Source organism: Xiphophorus hellerii, chromosome 6, assembly GCF_003331165.1.
Source record: "Xiphophorus hellerii strain 12219 chromosome 6, Xiphophorus_hellerii-4.1, whole genome shotgun sequence".
NCBI classification, from domain to species: domain Eukaryota; kingdom Metazoa; phylum Chordata; class Actinopteri; order Cyprinodontiformes; family Poeciliidae; genus Xiphophorus; species Xiphophorus hellerii.
In genome coordinates, this window is record NC_045677.1 from 30,463,947 (window position 1) to 30,483,110 (window position 19,164).

The following is a 19,164-nucleotide window of genomic DNA, read 5'->3' on the forward strand; positions in this document are numbered from 1 at the left end:
GTACATGGACCTGGACCCAGTTCTGACCCGAACCGGTCCAAACTGGATGATAAGAGGCAGATATAAAGACAGATCTGTTTATTGAGGAGTTTTTACTGAGAGCAGCAGGTTCTGGTTCTGGTTCTGATCGTTACAGAGAAACATTTCAGTAAAATCACATCAGCATGTTCAAAAGCAGCTGTTCAGAGGTGCGAATGGTCCGGTTCCGGTCCGATCGGGTCAGATGGGCATCTGAAGGTCCGAGTACTCGTCCTGCCCCTCCTTCTCCTCTAGGTGGGGCTCTGCATCGTCAGCATCCAGCTGCAGGTCAGAGGTCAGAGGTCAGAGGTCCGGGCTGCACCGAATCCTGCAGTTTGTGGGTTAAGGATGACATCATGGTGACATCACGGTGACATCACTGACTCACACTCAGAAGCTCTCTGGGGCTGAAGAGGCGCGGCAGCAGCAGCATCCTCAGAGGGATGGTCAGCAGCAGCATGAAAGGGAACGCCAGCGCCGCCGCCGTCGCCATGACAACCCACAGCAGGGACAGGCACGTCAGCTGGACCAGCGTGAACAGGTGCATCCGCAGCGTCCTCACCTGGGACGGGACAGGGGGCCGCAGGTCAGCAGGGACCGGGATCGGGTCAGCAGGGACCGGAACCAGAACCGGGCCTTACCTTGCGGACGTAGTTCTGGTCTGGATGGTACTTGGGAGGCATCAGCAGCAGGATGAGACGCTCTGTCAGCTGGATCCCGTTCAGTGACATCACACCCATGTAGAGGAAGATCCCAAACAGAACCGCCAGGGGGATCTGGCGCAGAACCTCTCCGATAACGATGGACAGACCTGACAGAGCCGACCCGTTCAGAACCCAGCAGTCTGGAGGTGACCCAGGTGCTGGTACCGTGACACTGCCTTACCCACTAGAACCGCCACCAAGAACCCAGTCACCCTCTGCTCCTTCACCTCCTGGATGCGCGGCTTGTCTCCGGGGTCCACGGCCTTGCTCATGACGGTCAGGGCGTTGGTATGGGTGACCGAGCGAACCGTGGCGGCGGAGAGCCACGGCAAACCAAACAGGGCTGAGACTCCGCCCACCACCACAATAATCAACAGGTCCAGATGAAACCCGGTTCCTTTCACCAGCATCCTCTCCTTCTTACTGACAATCAGCCTACAAGACAGATAAGACATCTGTCAGCTCACATCAGGACACGGGCCAGAACCTGGACCAGAACGTGGACCAGAACCTGGACCAGAACCACGCGTCAAGAGTCCAGTTCTGCTGAACATTAAGGCTTCATTCCCATCAGCCCTGTTCACTTCGCTTCAGTCCAACTCCAGTCCATTTGCCTATAAAATCCGGTGCGGTTGGTGAGGCGTGAACGCTAATCAACCTTTGACCTCTGGTCCTCCAAACCTCAGTTTGGGTTCAGTTGAAGTGAATTCTGGTTTGGTTGAAGTAAAGTGGACCTGAGAACATATCAAAAGCAGGAAGTGGACTACAGCGCAGGGCATTCTGGGTAATACAACCAAAGCTAACATGCTAGCCTAGCGCTAGCAGTAGAAATGGCTCCTGGTCTTTAGCCAAAGACTAAAGAGAAAAATCTGACGCCTCCATCTTGTTTCCATCTGGTGAAACAGGAAGTTGCTCTCAGTGTCTTCAGAGGTTTTTGTGTCATTTCCTTCTGTGGTTCTTGGTGCAGCGCCCCCACAGGCCAGGAGGGGAACAGGTTGGTTTGAGTCAGAGCCACAGCAGCTGGAGGTTTAATCTATAGGACTATCAGGTGGAAAACAGCCTATGAGTTAATAGAAATGGTCAAAAATAAATAAATAAATTTTTGTTGAATCGTTGTTATGTAAACAAGTCCTAAGACCCAAAGTCATATTACCGGGACCTAGTCCAAAAGTCAGGCAACAAAGTTCCAAACTCTTGAGTCCAAACCAACAATTAGGACCATAATTCTAGTCATGAATCCAAGAGAATCAGGGCCATGATTTTAGTCAAACGTTCCTCCTAAACCCAAACTGACCATAAACCTGGTTAAAAGTCCAGAACCACTTGAGTCTAGTCAGACCAACAAGGGTAAGTGGACCATTTCTGGTTCCAGTTTTAGGTTTTAGAAAGAGATCAATGTTAAAACAATTTGAGTCACAACTCCTAAATGTACAATGATTCCTTATTGGACCTGGTTCATCTTTAGCAGTGACACCTCTGAGGTACTGGTACTGACTACATCCCTGACGAGCAGTAAGTTCTTTACGCTGTGATCTGTGACTCCATGAAGATGAGGATGAAGACCAGGATGGCTGGCAGGATGCTGGCTCCCATCATCCAAACTGGAAACTGGCCATCAGAACCCAACGGAGAAATCAGCCAGCCACGCTTCTCCGGACTGGACACTGAGAATCCGCTGGGAACGTTGAGTTTCTGTAGACCGACAGGAGCAGAGCGGTTCACCGCTGGGGTCAGCAGGATGTGGGATTAAAACAAACTGCACCCTCACCTGGGTGTAGGTGTCTTCCACACTGTAGTCCACCAGAACCATGATGAGGATCGCAATGGGGACCCCAAAGTCTCCAATGATTCGACGGATCTGAAACACAAGGAATGTGGTTTTAGATCCGCAGACGCTGGTCGGCTGATGGAGATGTCCTAAAGTCTTCTCTAGGAGAACTGAGGCTAAGAATCAAAGTCATACAACACTACTAGGCCTCATGGGTCAGTTCTGGTTCTACTGGCCCAAACTGGTCTAAGCTTTAGAAAACTGGACTCCTTCAGACGGTCTCGCAGTAAAATTTCCAAGTTTTCGACAATGGACCAGTTGCTGAGAATCCTGGGAGACACGGACCCAGTTGTTTCTGGTTGAGAACTTTAACCTTTCACCTCTAAACCCTGATAATCAGATTGTGAGCCTCCAGCAGGTACTTTGGGTCTGGGCTGGCCTCTTCTTCAGACCTGGTCAGGGCTGGGGGTGTACTGGCCCCGTCCCTCTGCTCTGGTAGGTACTGACCCGTCCTGGGAAGAAGGAGCTGTTCTTGAACTTCCGCAGGTAGAAGGCGATGAAGTACGTTCCCGCCATGAGGACCAGTGAGAGCAGCGCCGTGTTTGGCTCTCCGGCGGTTCCCCCGGGACTCCCGGCAGTCACCGAGAAGTTGCACAGAGTCGGAGATCCGCTGTTGTTTCCATGGAAACAGTTCTGGAGTGGGTGCTCCTTAAAGATCTATGAGAGAACAGAGAAGAAGTGGAGCGCAGCGGCATCACAGCTGGAGTCTTCTGCAGGCTCCTGGACTGACCTTGACCAGCTTGGCGAAGGTCTCGTAGATGAAGATGAGGGAGATGAGAAAGGAGAAGATCTCCTGAGTGAAGCGAGAAACAAACCGAACTAGGATGCTTCCCTCCAAGGCCACAGTGATGAAGACGATCAGCACCAGCCAGAAGCCGATCCAGACCCGGCCCGTCAGGTACTCGATCTCGTTGTCTTTGCAGAACTGCAGAGAAACACAGAGCGGCCCAGTTCCAGGGAGCGTCCTGACAGCTGTGGGGCGAAGCGGTTTCCACAGAGGAGATGGGAATGATCCCTCACCTCGTACAGACGGCAAATAAACATCTAACAACTGGCTTTTAATTCACATTTTCAATTAATTCAGATTTTTTTAAAAGCGGTTCCATTTCATCTACATGCCGTCCCAGTAACTAAACCCAGTGTCTCTCAACCTCAGGCTGGATCTCAGTGCTGGGCACATTTCCAATATTCTGCTAAAAGTGGAGCTAGTTTTTAGCTTAGCGCTTTAACATTTTTGTTAACTTTGAAAACATTTAGTGCATTTAGCTTCCCCTTAATGATTTTCTCCAGCTAAGCGCTAATTTACTTGACTGTGTTGTAAACTTTCAGTTGAATAAAGTTAGACGTCTATGTTTGGTTAGATTTGGTTATCAACTTTTAGGAATTCTTCAAGTAGCTAAACATTTATATTCATGCTCTTATTTTGAAGGGGATGAGGGCTGCTTACAAAGCAGATACGTTTTGTCTCATTCTCCACCCAGGATGCGGTGCAATAGTTTATTCTGTACCCAGAATGCACTGCAGTAGTTCTAAAATGAACATGCTTTCTGACAAGCTGCTGCATCCTCGGTGCGTGAAGCAGCGTTACGGTAGATCCTTCCTCCAGCAGCTGTTGGACTTCAGAACCAACAAACTCACCAAGTTTTCACTTTCCTGCTGGTACTTGCAGTTTTACTGTCAGTTTTCGGTAAACAGTTTGTTCTTTTAATGCACAAATACTGTACACATGGACATGTTGGACATTTTCAGAGTAGGCAGTCTTTATTAAATGTATCTCTGTCCTCACTGTACAGTTTGCAGTTTTCTTTCTACTGGATTCTATTGTCTGAACCAGGAGAGCTCACCGTGTAGAAAGCTTCCTCAAACACCAGCAGAGGTCCAGAGAAGCCGATCACCAGCAGAGGCTGAGCTCCCAGTATGCTGAACACGATGCCCTGCATCGCCGTGGCAACGATCAACTCGGACACACCGATCAGACCCTCGGTCTTCTCGCCTGGATCACAGGACAGAGGTTAAAGGTCGTCCTGCTGGTTGTCCTCCATCCCTGCTGAGGGCCTCGCTCACCAAGCAGTCCGCCGAAGGTGATGGCAGGAGACAAGGCAGCGAAGTAGATGAAGATGATGGCCGCCATGCACTGAGGGTTCAGAGCATCCTGAATGTCACTGAGGTACTGAGGGTACCGCCGGGTCACATCCTGGATCAGACCGCCAAAGAGACGACCCGAACGCCTCAGAGGAGCTTCGGCGGACTTGAAGGGAACCAGAGAGTCTGAGAGAGAAGATCAGCGTGAAGTCAGAGGAGAGAAAACGCAGCGACCTGCAGCCAGGCCACCGCCAGGCTGATGATCCAGAACAATCACCACATGTCAATCCTTTACTGAAGCAAAAACATTCTCCTTAGGTGTGTGTGCACGGTTGCTCGTTCTGTGTGTCTCTGTGTCGCTCTGCGATGGACTGGTGACCTGTCCAGGTGACCCAGCCTTTTGCCCTTTGACCTCTGGAGAAAGGCACCAGCACCCGTCGCAACCCCACTAGAAATAAGCGTGTTGGATGATGAACAGTCTGGTTATTGTTAGAATTATTTCCTGATGCCCTGAGCCTCTCTCTGTCTGTCCAGCCAGGACTTTTCTTCAGCTTTCAACCTCCTCAGTATTTAAGCTTCTCTTTTTCAGTCACTGCTTGCCGGATCCTTTCGTTAATTTCCTTGTGTTCCTTTGCTGATTTCCTTATTGAGTATGTTTTGCTCTTTGCTCCTGCTTGGCTTCCCGTGTATTTTATAACTCAATCTTCATGAGGTCTTCGAACCCATTCGCCGCCTCCGTTTCTGCTTTTGGGTCCAACATCAACCACCACCCATCATGACCACACTGATGTTTGAATGTTGATGCTATATTGTTATGCTCATTTCTGCTGCCTGTCCTCAGTCCATTTGTTCCTTTAACCATCATAAGTTTGATGGTAACATTTCCAGAAAAGCTTATTCAAGTAATTAATTTTGGTTTTAGTTAATAGCAGAGCCTCTAAGGAGAAGACAGTCAGCCACCTTTGTCCTGCTGAAGGCTGCTTTGCTTCTCCTGCAGCTTGCTGCTCTGCTCTCTCTCTCCGTTCTGCAGCGTCTCTCCTTGGCAGCGAGGAGCCGAGAGCAGAAGCTCCTCCCTGCTGGCGTCAGGCGGGGGCAGAAGCACGCTGCGCTGCAGGAAGCGGTCGACGGCCGTCAGCAGGTCCTGCTGGCTCTCTGCTCGGTACGCCGCCTCATGGAAGCTCTGGAAGAGAACGACCACATGTTGTGGCGCCACCTGGTGGGCGTTTCCAGGAACATGAGCAGGAACGCACCTGGTCTGACATCAGCGTGGACACGGAACGGCCGATCTGGTGGTACTCCAGGCTGGCAGTAGGAGGGCCCAGCAGGAGGAAGAGGAACCGGACTGGGACGGAGACTTCCAGAACAGAGTCCAACAGAACCGCTTCCTGCAGTCGCACAAAGGCCAGGACGGGCCGGTCCAGGAAGCCCACGCTGCCTGCAGTCACAGCACAGGGAGAAATGAACCTTCTGCAGATCTACTGGATCTACAGCACCAGGAACGTGACCTGCTGCGTCTGGACGCTCATTCACACACACCAGTCCTCTAAAAGGTTAAAGGTCATATGAACCCAGGTTGAAGTCCTGATCGGATGAAGTTGATGTAGAAGGGAGAACAAAACTTCACCTGGATGCTGCCAGGAGGTCAGAGGTCGGGTCCTGTTAAAAGTCCGTCTCTTCATGCAACACTACGCTACCCATAATGCATCTGTTTGTTTTGTAATTTCAGGTTAATCTCTGCGCTTCGATGTGATACTGGATCCACGGATCAGGAGCCGCCGTCAATCATTCGTTCATCACGTGTGTGTGAGACCTGTGTGTGTTTTTACCATGTTGGTCAGTTACTAGTCCAGGGTGGGAAATTGTTGTCGTGTTTCTCTGGCTACCGATAATATCTTAAGTATCGTTATTATAATTGTAGAGGTGAAATTTTCCATCCTCTTTTCTGGAGGTTTTGTGTTGTTCACATTTATTTAACTGATCATTCATGTGTGTTGTTGTGCTGCCCTCTAGGGGATTTTCTCTGGTACTGCGTGTCATTGTTCTTACTGCATCTATGTATGGTAATTAATGCACACACACACACACACACACACACACACACACACACACCAGCCTCATAATCCGTTCCCTCAGACCGTTGGAGTCGACTGCTGGATGATCTGAAATCAATACTCTGACCTTCACCTTGACCTTGACCCTGACCTTGACCCCCCTGTCCTTACCCACAAGGACGACGGCGGCCTCAGCTCGCTCCATCAGCTTTCCGTCAGGTTGTGATCCGCATGGCAAAGTCTCCTGCTGGACAGAGGTCAGAGGTCATCCAGCTGTGTGAGGCGCCAGAGCTGACACAAAAATGAACATTTTCAAAATGATTGAAAAGTCAGTTTCCTAACAACAACCAACTTTCAGTCTGGTTTCCATGGTTTCCATAGTACAGAGTCTGGCCTAGTCAAAGTGCTCCAACCACAGTGCTGATTCTGTTGGACCTCGGTGTTGACCCGGTTGTGTTAGTGAACCAGTAGCAGGTTCTCATATGGGTGACATGGCAACCGCCCAGGGTGGCACCCTGAGGGCGGGGAGACAATCTAGATCTATAGCTCTATAGCTATAGATCTAGAGTCAGCACAGCTGCTGCTGCTGGATCAACCTGCTGGTCCTGGTTCTGGTTCTGCATCCAGAACCAAACATGAAGAAGCAGCATTCAGCTTCTATGCTTCCAGAAAACTGAAAAACAGCCGAAACCCTGAGTTCCTTTAAATCCAGACTGAAACCTGATCAGATTATTATTATTGCTTTGATTATTAATAACTGGAATATTGATCAACATGGTAGATGAAGATTCAGGTGACGACTGAATGTATCGTCTGATTGATTATTGCCGACTGATCGATGGTTTCATGGTGAGAAGCTAAACTGACTTCACCTTCCTGCTGACATCAGCCTCTCTGTGATTGGCTGTGTTCCTGGAGAGCTCTGATTGGCCGGTGCGTCTGCCAATCAGGGAGGAAAGGTCAGCTGCAGAAATGTTCCTGCTGAACCAGCGAGGATCCTGCTGATCACTGGGAGGACTGGGAGAGACAGGAAGTAGTTCAGCAAAGGATGGATGTGAGACTATAGAACCAGCTGAGAGGTGAACTGAATAATATGTGATGGACAGGTGGAGGACAGGTGGGGGCAGTGTTGTGTTGTAGTACTCGACACCTGTCTTGGTCCCGAGACCATTTTTTGATGGTCTCGGCGCTGAGGACTCGGGATTTTATTTCAAGACCAGTGAAGACTGCAACTGTGGGAATATCACTAAACGTACAGAAAACTGTCCGGTTTATTTAACATGTTTGTTTTCACTGGATGCCAAACGCACCGATTAAAATCCAACCAATAAGGTGTTTCTGTTACTCCCCTGCCCGGCGCTCTGAGACATGCTCAGTGGTTTTCTTTGAGCAGCAGAAGATTTCTCTGTCTAATCGTCAATAATTTAATTGCGCTGCATAAACCATCAGCTAATTCAGCAGAACTTCGCTTTCACACACGGTGGGACTATAACTTTAATCAGATTACTGATTACTCCTTGAAAAAGTAACTCCGTTAGATTACTGACTACTTGATTTGGAAAGTAACTAAGTTACATTAAAAGTAACTTTTTTAGTTACTTTCAGCAGCTGCTAACAACAACGCTGTGAAAATGACATTGATCTTTGCCAAAACTTAATTGTAAGTTATTTTATAATAACATCAACAATGTGTCTCCATTTATAAGGTTGAACTGAAGGGGAGATTTTTTAATTGTTACAGTACAAAAAAAAAAACGTTAGTAATTTGTGCAGTTTTTGTGTTTTCCACTATTGTCTGGAAAACTCTAAGGATTTTAACCCTCAGCCTCCAGGTTCTGCGTTTGGTGTCAGAGGTCAGAGGTCAGAGCTCCTCCTGCGGCTCCACAGTTGAGATGGCTGCTGCACAGATTAGTGACATTTATCTTAATATTAATAATTATAATGGCGTTTAGTTGCACAACTTTACAGACTCGTTCATTCGTGGCTGTTTTCACGTTTATTGCTCTGTTCATATTAGTCTCCATGTTTCCAATGTTCTGGACATCTGGACGTCATTCACAGGTAATAGATTAACTTTAACAGAGACGCAGCAGGACGGGTCATCCTGGAAATGATGGACAGGGAGAGTCTGACTAAAACTAGCTGCAGGTCAGACACATTCTGGGGTTTCTGTCTGTTTATTTCCAAGCCCAAATGAACAACTTCACCTTCAAAAACCAGCCCAGAAAGAGACTCATTAAATTTGCTAACAACTTTAAAAAATAAAGCCAACAGCCACTTATAATAATCAGACTTGGCGACAGAAACTCAAAATAGTTCCTGTTTTTCTACCAACAAAATGCGCATCTCCCTCCATTGTTTACGTTTCTGTCGCTGTGGATACTGTCGCATAGAAACGGCGATCACTCGACAAGACGCACAGAGGAAATACAATTAAATTCCAAAAGAAAATAGTAACGCAAAATGATTTTGATAAGTAACTGTAGTCTGACTACTGGATATGAAATAGCAAAGCGTTAGATTATTAGTTACTGAAAAAAGTGGTCTGATGTCAGTAACGTGTTACTAAGTGACGCGTTACTGACGTCGCTGCTTAGAACAGAAGCTCAAAGAAAGGTAAACTCTGTGACGTCATGTTAGCAAAGCTAGCTGTACAGAGACACATAAGCATTTGTGATGGAAAAAAAAAGTCACTCACTGCGCTGAATTATTGTGCGGAGGTTTGGGACATATATGGGACAACACGGTGTCCAAAAGTCTGCAATATAGTGATGTGACATTCACAAACGATCCGATTCTTCTGAACTTCTCTTCACTAAGAAGATGTGACTGGAGCCTCACTGAGAGCCGTTCTTTGGTGCATTATATACATTGATATTTATTTAATTAGGAAATAAATAAAACACAAGAACAAAAGCACGCAGAGCATGCGCATTGCTCTTTGATTGTTTTTGTCACCTGTCATGTGGCAGAGTTACAGCGTTGTGCTGCCTGGCTTCATGCAGCAGGACAGACGGAGGCACCGCCATGTTTAACGGTGCAGACTGCTGGTTTCTGACATGAGTGATATGGGCGGCTGCTCAGGGCGTTATCTTTTTAGGATGGCAGGAGACCTCAGCGGATTGTGGCACAGAGATGGAAGCAAAGCAGAATGAAGAAGAGTTTGAATTGATAATGATTATTTCAGCTCTAAGTATTTAATATCTGGGTGTTTTTATGGAAATGTGGATCTTTCAGGTCAATTTGAGAAGCAGTTTTGATCATATTTCACATTTTGTCATGTAGCGCAGGGCGCCGGTCTTGGTCTCGGGTTAGGTGGTCTTGACTACAACACTGGGTGGAGGACAAGTGGGGGACAGGTGGAGGACAGGTTTAGGACAGGTGGAGGACAGGTGGTGTACCTGTGCGGCAGCAGCAGAGTCCTCAGCACGTTGTCTCCGTCTCCGGTTCTGACCTGCTCGCCGTCCAGCAGACGCTCCACCACCTGCTGGGCCACGCCCCCCAGACTGCTCTGCTGGAGGTCCAGAAGAACAGCGCCTGCAACCAGAACCAGAATCAGGGCTCGCTGTTCAAACCTCCACCCAGGAGACCGGGGGACATCGTCCTCACCGTCGGACAGCAGCTTCTGCAGGACCAGCAGGGACTGGACAGACAGGGGGACGGTGTGAGCCGTCTCCTGGTCCTCAGAACCCGTCCACCGACCCGACTCCCTCCACTGCAGGTCCTGGTTCTGGTCCATCACCAGCTCCTTCAGCAGCACAAACATCTGACTCACACGCACACACACACACGCACAGTGTGACTGGAGACGTCCTCTGATGAGGCTGGACCTCCTCCGTGTCCTCTGACCCGTCTCAGCACCAAATCAGCTTACAGACCTGGCTAGAACCTGCTGAACTGGGTCAGTTCAGAACCAGAACCCAACCAGAACCTGAAATACTTCAGATTAAATCAGAACCTGAAACCCAACTGGACCTGACCTGCAGCTGTACCTGGTTCTGTCTGCTCCTCGGGTCTAGACCCAGCATACTGGAGACCAGCAGAACTGGACCTGCTGCAGAGCTGAGCCCAGACTCTACCTGATGTCCTCACCTGTCCCCGCCCCTGGATGCCCCGCCCCTAATCCCACCTGGATTAACCAGGATCAGCTGCCGGTTCCTGTTTCAGCCTCAAACATTCCACAGCTTTTGTTGTCGTCTTTCACCCGGTTCTGTTCCCACCGGGTCTCCTGATGTCCTTGTGTTGAACCCGGTTCTGACCCAGTTCTGTTCCCACATCACTAGCCTGTTAGCATGTAGCATGCTAACACTCATCCCTATTAATTAAAGAGATAAAATGATGCTGAATGACCTATGACCTATAGAGGGTCAGAGTCAACATGTTAGGCTCCTAACCCTGACCCCAGCAGGTGGCAACTCACCTGAATAATGTGTCACCCTGGTTACCTTGGCTACCTTAGTTACGTTGGTCACCTTGGTTACTTTGGACACCTTAGTTACCTTGGTTACCTAAGTCACCTTGGTTACCTTGGATGCGGGGACGATGCGTCCTCTGGAGCTCTGCTTCACCTGGTGATGCTGAACAGCTGGAATATCATCTGACCTTTGACCTGAGTGGGTGGAGTTACAAGAGAGGAAACATGACTCTGAGTTGATTTAACTGTTACAATTTTCAAAATAAAAGCAGTGAGAAACTTGGAAGAGAAGCAGAATGAGATGATAGAAGAGGTTCTGGTTCTGATCCAGATGATCACAGCCTTCTCTCAGAGCGGTTTGAACATGTTGCTATTGAGGGATCGGCAGCAGACTGGTTTCATCCCAGTGATCCCAGTTTGTTGCTGCTTGTCCTCCGGCTCCAGGGCTGGTGGAGTCCCACAGGGTTCTGGACTCGGCCCGATCCGCTTCACTGTGGTTCCAGTTGGTGAAACCACCAGACAGCACAGGAGAAATTTTCTGCTGATGACACCCAGATTTATGTATAATCCAGGTTAATCCAGCCTGTTAGGGTAGATTACAAGCATTAAAACCTGGACGGCCCCAAACTTCCTGCTTTAAGTTCTGACCCGATTGAAGTTGTTTGTTTTTAGACCAGATCCTCTGAAGAGAACCTGATCAGTGGATCAGTGATCCCTAACCCTGAGTTATTTATCCAGGATGCTGTGTATTCCCACAGGAAACAGTTTCTAGGATGACCTTGTGACCTTTCTCCAGTCTGAGCTGGTTGTGAATGTGGAGAAGATGGAAGCGACGGTTCACCCTGGAAACCATCTGGACCCGCTCCAGGTTCATGCCTTTTATTTTAGTTTCCCTTTTAAGGCACATAGAAAACGAGTTGTGAGCCTTTAAAACGAAGGTCGTGTTTTGTGACGGATCCTGATCGTCAGAACCTGGTATCAGCAGCGTTCTGATGGATCATCAGACATTTTGGATATGAATGTGCTGTCAGGTTTGGACTAGGCCGCAGCGTCTCAACGTCTCCTGTAGGAGAAACCACCACTTGATGATCCTGGTTTCTAAAACTGTGCTGCAGCTGATTTAATGTCCCTGCTGCAGCAATCTGCTGCTGGCCGTTCTTTACGCTGCTGCAGCGTTTTCTGCTGCAGGTTCTTGGTGAGCTCAACTAAAAACCCGCCTGTTTAGGATTGGATTTAAAATGTAATCAATTACAAATTTAACTTGACTTAATGTCATGTTTTGATTATTGATTCTATGTTGCTTTGTGTTTCTGTTTGTAATGATGTAAAGCTCTTTGAAATGTCTGCTGCTGAAATGTGCTATACAAATAACATTTGATTGATTGATTGGTTGATTGGTTGATTGATTGGTTGGTTGGTTGGTTGGTTGGTTGGTTGGTTGGTTGGTTGATTGATTGATTGATTGATTGATTGATTGATTGGTGTTGGACAGAGAGAGAGAGAAGCGAGGATTCAGAGACGGAACCGACTCCAGATCTCATTTCTTTGGATTTCATCTACCACTGCTTTAATCTGTAAATGTTTTAGTTTAGTTTAGTTTAGTTTTAGTTTAGTTTAGTTTAGTTTTAGTTTAGTTTAGTTTGGTTTAGTTTAGTTTAGTTTAGTTTAGTTTTAGTTTAGTTTAGTTTAGTTTAGTTTAGTTTGGTTTTGGTTTTAGTTTACTTTAGTTTAGTTTAGTTTAGTTTAGTTTGGTTTTGGTTTTAGTTTAGTTTAGTTTAAGTTTAGTTTAGTTTAGTTTAGTTTAGTTTAGGTTTAGTTTAGTTTAGTTTGGTTTAGTTTGGTTTTAGTTTAGTTTTAGTTTAGTTTAGGTTTAGTTTAGTTTAGTTTGGTTTAGTTTAGTTTAGTTTTAGTTTAGTTTAGTTTAGTTTAGTTTAGTTTGGTTTTGGTTTTAGTTTACTTTAGTTTAGTTTAGTTTGGTTTTGGTTTTAGTTTAGTTTAGTTTAGTTTAGTTTAGTTTTAGTTTAGTTTAGTTTAGTTTAGGTTTAGTTTAGTTTAGTTTAGTTTGGTTTAGTTTGGTTTTAGTTTAGTTTAGTTTTAGTTTAGTTTAGTTTAGTTTGGTTTTGGTTTTGGTTTTAGTTTAGTTTAGTTTAGTTTAGTTTAGTTTGGTTTTGGTTTTGGTTTTAGTTTAGTTTAGTTTAGTTTTAGTTTAGTTTGGTTTTAGTTTAGTTTAGTTTTAGTTTAGTTTAGTTTGGTTTTGGTTTTAGTTTAGTTTTAATTTAGTTTAGTTTAGTTTAGTTTAGTTTAGTTTAGTTTGGTTTTGGTTTTAGTTTAGTTTAGTTTAGTTTAGTTTAGTTTAGTTTGGTTTTGGTTTTAGTTTAGTTTAGTTTAGTTTAGTTTAGTTTAGTTTGGTTTTGGTTTTAGTTTAGTTTAGTTTTAGTTTAGTTTAGTTTTAGTTTAGTTTAGTTTAGTTTAGTTTTGGTTTTAGTTTAGTTTAGTTTGGTTTTGGTTTTAGTTTAGTTTAGTTTAGTTTTGGTTTTAGTTTAGTTTAGTTTTAGTTTAGTTTAGTTTAGTTTAGTTTGGTTTTAGTTTAGTTTAGTTTAGTTTTAGTTTAGTTTAGCCTCTTCAGAACCAGAACATTTATCTCTCCAGTTTTAACCTGATCATCTGTTTCTTTCATCTCCAGATTATCTGCAGCTTTAGAATCTAATCTGATCTTCAAGCTGAATCTTTTTCTCCATCAGTCTTTCAGCTGGTCCAGATCGGGTTCTGGTTCTGGTGGTTCCCTCCTGATGGACCTTTAATCTCTGCAGCCCACAGCAAGAGCTCAGGTTACCATGGGAACCGGCTAACCAGCTCTCCTCATGACACATTCATTCATCCGTCCAATCAGCTGCCAGCACAGAGTCAGCTGACCCGGTTCTGTCAGAACTGCTCGACTTGAAGGTTCTGATCCAGTTCTGATCCGGTTCTCCTTCAGCAGGATCAGAACCTACAGTGAAGGTTGATCCACACCCGGTTCTGGATCAGCGGTTCTGACCATCAGCAGCTGTCGGTCCTGTTCGGGTCAGAACGACCCGCATGTTGGACCACCATCAGAACCAGAACCTTCAGAGCAGCAGAGTGTCGGCAGCTGGTCCAGTTCGGACAAAGTTCTGACCCGGACCGGTTCGTGGAGACATCAGAACATGACGGAACCACAGCAGGAGACACTCGGACCTCCTCCAGAACCTTTTGGACCTCAGGAACCTCTGCAGCAGGTTCTGAACCAGAACAGGATCAGAACCCTGACCCATTTCATGGCGCTCACCTGGAGAGTTCTGCTGGTCCAGAACCGGCTGTTCTTCATCATCGCGGCGGCAGTGAGGAAGAGGAGCCGCTGGGTTCTGGTTCCGCTCCATGCAGGGTCAGAGGTCAGAGGTCAAACCTGAGGAGCAGCAGCACAGGTCAACGGCCTGACGATGATGATGAAGGTCCCTCAGGCTGAGCTTCATCTTCATCATCACCTCCATGCAGGAACCATCAGAACCAGAACCAGAACCTCCTGATGGGTCTGTGTGTGTGTGTACCTGCTGGGTGTGCTGGTCCGTTTCGGTGCTGCCGGATCAGAACCAGCCGGGCTGCAGCGTTTCTTATAGCGACCCATCTGTGTGGGCGGAACCAGAACCCGGTAATTATCTGAGCTGAACCCAAACATGTTTACCTGGAAACACCTGAGAGCCGCTGGAGGCGCCGGTTCCCACAGAACCATACGGACTGGACCGGGCCGGGCCCGAACCAAGCTGATGAATTTCTCCAGCATGATGAAAAGAAAGACGTCAGCAGGTTCTGAAACTTCAGAACCGGGTCCGGTCGGACCAGCTCCTGGTTCTCCTCCGTGCTGGTTTCGCTCCAGAAGGTCCTGGAGGTCCAGATCGGGTTGGTCGCTCCAGAAATCCGGTCCACTTGGTCTGGAACTGAGGTTCTGGTGGGTTCTGATCCCTACTGTGGAGGAATGGGCCCACCGTATGATACCTCCACCACCATTCTCCTCAGGGTTCTGGACCCAACAGAACCACACTGGTTCCACCAGTCCAGAATGCCACACCTTCCTGGACTGGTCTGGTTCTGGTTCTGATAATGGCTCGGTGTTCCTCTGATCACAGAAGCTGCTCTTCCTCCAGTCCAAGAAAGATCCGGTTCTGGTGGGTTCTTCAGAACCATCCAGCTGATGCTAAAGCTAGCACAGCTAACGGCGTCAACAGGTTCATGCGGCTTTGGACCGGCGTGGCGTCCTGGACCGGGTCGGGACCGGCGTGGCGTCCTGACCTGGTCGGGACCGGCGTGGCGTCCTGGACCGGGTCGGGACCGGCGTGGCGTCCTGGACCGGGTCGGGACCGGACCGGGTCGGGACCGGCGTGGCGTCCTGACCGGGTCGGGACCGGACCGGGTCGGGACCGGCGTGGCATTCCTTCTTGTTTCTGTTTCTAAACGATTTTAATTTTGTTAACAGGAAACAGATTCACTGCAGGAGGAACTTCCTGAAACAAAGATCTACGGTCGGATCAGAACCAGGAGGAGGGGCGTCATCATCGTCATCATCATCATCGTCATCATCATGTCAGTCAGATTATCAGTGAATCACGACTAAAACACCAAACATCATTTATTTAAACTCATGTTGTCACAACACACAGCTGTTCTTAGCCCCGCCCCCTCCTGCTCACTGTCGTCACGGAGACGCACTCAGTAAACACAGCAGGGCGACTCACCTGTGGGAACCTGCACACACACACACACACACACACTGCTACACACACACACACACACTGCTACACACTAAAAACACAGAGCTGCATCCGCTCCGTTACAGAACCACATAATGGGTCAAAAGTTCTGGAGGTTCTGGAGAAATGATGGGAAACAACAATGGGACACATGTAGGACCCAGGACGGGTCATCAGAACCGGGTCAGTCCTGCTCTTCCTTCGTCGCCTGGCTCCTCCTCTTCCTCAGCTCCTCCAGCCCGTCCTGGATCCGCTCCAGTGCGGCCCGGTCTCCAGCCTGCTGGGCCCGGTCCAGTGCCTCCTGATAGAACCGGGCAGAGTCACCCAGCCGGCCTGGGGACAGAACCACAACCAGAGGTCAGAACCACAACCAGAGGTCAGAACCAGAACCAGAACCAGAACCAGAGGTCAGAACCAGAACCTTAGGTCGGAACCAGAACCAGAGGTCAGAACCAGAACCTTAGGTCGGAACCACAACCAGAGGTCAGACCCAGAACGGTCCGGTCTGTCCAGATGAACTCACCTGTGTGCAGCAGGATCCCCGCCAGGTTCTCCAGCAGAACGTGGTGATCCGGATTTTCCACGGAGACGCTGAGGTCCACCGCCTGCTGGATCAGAACCAATGCGTCGTCATGACGACCCTGCAGGTCCAAGATGGTGGCCAAGTCGCTCATCAGGACCAGTGTCTGATGGAGACACAGAAGAGTTCAGACTAGGTGTCTCCGGTGGTGTCACCAGGTGCGTCTACCTGTGGGTGATCCTGTCCCTGCTCCTGGCGGCAGATGTCCAGAGCTTTCCTGTAGTCATGTCCAGCCAGGTCCAGATCCATCCTTGAGACTCGGTACCGCGCTCGCGAGTCCAAACACAAACCCAGCAGAAGGTGAGTGTCTTTCCTCAGAGCTTCCTGCTCCTCTGGAAACAGAAACACACAAGTCGCTGAAATGTCTCACCTGTCCCCTCTGTCTCACCTGTCCCCTCTGTCTCACCTGTCCCCTCTGTCTTCTCGTCTTCTGGTTGCTTCTTGTACTTCTCCAGTTTAGCCTCCAGTGATTCCACACAGAATCTGAAACCGTGTTCGGCCAGCTCCGCCCTTCACAATAGAAGAGAAAAGTTAATGACCTTTGACCTCTGATAACTTTGACTAACCAGTACCAACATGGTCCTGATATACAACTGGACACGAAGTGAACTGGTTCTTCAGGTGATCTGGACATTAAGTGAACTGGTTCTTCTGGTGAACTGGACACGAAGTGAACTAGTTCTTCCGGTGGCCCCACCCCTTACCTGTTCTGCTCAGCGTAAATGGTAGCCAGCTTCAGAGACATCTCAATGACAGCGTTGTCGTCCTGGAAACAGACAGGAAGTGAGGTGGTGTTTTCAGCCAAATGGAGGGTCTAACACTGAACCAGCTCAGGAAGAACTGAAGCAGAACACCTGGGCAGGTGAGGGGAGCTAACCTCTGGAGTTCCTCCTGCCAGCATGTAGCTCATGGCTGCTTTGAAGAGCTTCTCTGCCTGAGAGGAAGAGGAGCAGAGATGAAGATGAGGAGAACCAGCTGAAAGGAACCAGCCTGGATTGGACTGGGCCGTACTCACGCTGTCCAGCTGACCCTGAATGTAGGCCAGGTTCGCCATCTGAGGAGGACGTCACTGATCATTCAGTTAGCAATTACACAGCAGGACAGAGGACAGACAGGGGGACACACAGAGGACAGACAGGGGGACACACAGGGGACAGACAGGGGGACACAGGGGACAGACAGGGGACACACAGAGGACAGACAGGGGACAGACAGAGGACAGACAGGGGACAGACAGGGGGACACAGGGGACAGACAGGGGACACACAGAGGACAGACAGGGGGACACACAGGGGACACACAGAGGACAGACAGGGGGACACAGGGGACACACAGAGGACACACAGAGGACAGACAGGGGACAGACAGGTCACCTGGCTGTAGGTGTAGATGATGGCCTGGTTGTTGTGGGTCTGCTGAGCGAGAGCGACCGCCTGGTGGAAGAAGGACGAAGCCGCCTGCAGATTTCCTCGATGCACGCTGAGCTGCAACAGAAAGTGGACGGTTACTCTGACCAACTGGACCCGCAGGACTCGTCGCTCTAGTCCAGATGACCCGAGTCGGAGTGAGATTTGTCGGTTCCCGCCTACTGAAGCCGGCCGCAGAGGTCCGTCCCGCGGAACAGACGGGCCTCTGGTTCTGGATGAGTAAAGGTCGGGCTCGGTTCTGAACATCCCGCCCTCGAGTCCGGACTCGGTTTCTGGGTCTCCCGGCTCGTCTCAGCCGACGTGGGAACACAGAACTTCCTGTTCTGTGTTCCCACGTCGCCGTGTGTCCTCTGTCTGTCTCGGTTCTGGTTCCGGTCCACGTTCTGGTACCTTGGCTTTCTTCAGCAGCAGAATGATGTCGTCCTCCTTCCTCTGAGCTTCGTCCCTCTGGTCTTCATCGGTGGCGCTGAACAGGGAGAACGCTGCAGGTCAGCAGAGAGAGACAGGTCAGAGGTCAGCAGAGAGAGACAGGTCAGAGGTGAATCCCCAGGTTTCTGACAGGTGAGTGACTGAACCTACCGACTACCGCCCACAAACCTCCTCCTCTTCTTCGGTGGTGTTTTGTGCCGTCTTGACGTCTGCTTTGTGCCTCCCAGCATGCTGCGCGGCGTCTCGCCTCAGAAACAACCCGAGCAGAGGTCAAAGGCCACCTGTAGGGGCGGTAAGCTGTTAATGCAGGCGGTCCAGGTGAGCCCAGGTTCCCTGCGGTGGATGAGGTATTGATACGTCATCAATATTAATAAAAGCTAGAGCCAATCAGAAACCGCCATGAGGAGAAGCTGCTGATGTTGGTCGGTACTGACCTGACCCCTCCAGAACATCTGGACCGGCTCAGAGTTCGGCTGAGGATGGTTCGGAGTACACAAGAAGCCGCCATCTTTACTATTTACATAAAATGAACGGAAGTCATGCTATGAAATGCCGCACTTCAAAATAAAAGCCTTGAAATCTACATTTCCGCAGATTTTCAGCAAATATAATAAAAAAATAATTGGTGTTTTATTTTTCCGAACTGATTTTAGTTCATTTTGGTAAAATTTCTGAAAGCAGAACCAGAGGTAAACATCCAACAGGGAGATGTGAGTGTGGTGTGAGCATCATAACTACAGGCTGAGTGGAGAAAAATTAAAACAAGAATTAAGGAAACATGTTGTGGAGGCACTAAGAGTGAATACACACAAGATCAATAAAGCATTTATTAAATTTCTAAAGGAAATGGGATTTTATATATAAAATT

At 48.5% G+C, this 19,164-nt stretch overlaps 2 protein-coding genes across 5 annotated transcripts; both read right to left on the minus strand.

Moving 5' to 3' along the window:
• Positions 1-63: 63 nt before the first annotated feature.
• slc4a2a (solute carrier family 4 member 2a) lies at positions 64-15,439 on the minus strand. 4 transcript variants are annotated; one of them, XM_032565159.1, is made up of 19 exons: positions 14,664-15,439; positions 14,405-14,521; positions 11,210-11,292; positions 10,293-10,449; positions 10,085-10,220; positions 7,556-7,700; positions 6,855-6,927; positions 5,883-6,067; positions 5,593-5,812; positions 4,615-4,818; positions 4,395-4,543; positions 3,281-3,475; positions 2,998-3,207; positions 2,491-2,580; positions 2,248-2,414; positions 904-1,157; positions 660-829; positions 407-580; positions 64-300 (listed from the first exon to the last, which is right to left on the minus strand). In XM_032565159.1, the coding sequence occupies exons 2-19, from the start codon at positions 14,493-14,495 to the stop codon at positions 220-222; spliced, it is 2,784 nt and encodes a 927-aa protein (XP_032421050.1). In that variant the 5' UTR covers positions 14,496-14,521; positions 14,664-15,439; the 3' UTR covers positions 64-219. The 4 variants fall into 4 exon arrangements, with proteins under 4 accessions (XP_032421050.1, XP_032421049.1, XP_032421051.1 ...); XM_032565158.1 differs by having other exon boundaries at positions 11,201-11,292; XM_032565160.1 differs by lacking the exon at positions 14,405-14,521 and having other exon boundaries at positions 14,664-15,437.
• Positions 15,440-15,721: 282 nt separating this feature from the next.
• Positions 15,722-19,151, minus strand: ttc19 (tetratricopeptide repeat domain 19). Its single transcript, XM_032565175.1, has 11 exons — positions 18,731-19,151; positions 18,447-18,577; positions 18,258-18,349; positions 17,814-17,924; positions 17,456-17,494; positions 17,318-17,374; positions 17,145-17,206; positions 16,847-16,950; positions 16,609-16,772; positions 16,384-16,546; positions 15,722-16,193 (listed from the first exon to the last, which is right to left on the minus strand). The coding sequence occupies exons 1-11, from the start codon at positions 18,802-18,804 to the stop codon at positions 16,045-16,047; spliced, it is 1,146 nt and encodes a 381-aa protein (XP_032421066.1). The 5' UTR covers positions 18,805-19,151; the 3' UTR covers positions 15,722-16,044.
• Positions 19,152-19,164: the final 13 nt, after the last annotated feature.

Bases quoted from the DNA above. Each gene is read 5' to 3' on its own strand.
- ttc19 (XM_032565175.1), bottom strand. From the start codon at position 18,804: ATGGCGGCTTCTTGTGTACTCCGAACCATCCTCAGCCGAACTCTGAGC. The intron at 18,350-18,446 runs GTAGGTTCAGTC...GCTGACCTGCAG, and splicing joins AGGTTTGTGGGCGGTAGTCG to CGTTCTCCCTGTTCAGCGCC. The intron at 17,375-17,455 runs GTGAGTACGGCC...TCTTCCTCTCAG, and splicing joins TTCAGGGTCAGCTGGACAGC to GCAGAGAAGCTCTTCAAAGC.
- slc4a2a (XM_032565158.1), bottom strand. From the start codon at position 14,495: ATGGAGCGGAACCAGAACCCAGCGGCTCCTCTTCCTCACTGCCGCCGC. The intron at 10,450-11,200 runs GTGACTTAGGTA...CGTGTGAGTCAG, and splicing joins CCGCATCCAAGGTAACCAAG to ATGTTTGTGCTGCTGAAGGA. The intron at 830-903 runs GTAAGGCAGTGT...CGGCTCTGTCAG, and splicing joins CTTGGTGGCGGTTCTAGTGG to GTCTGTCCATCGTTATCGGA.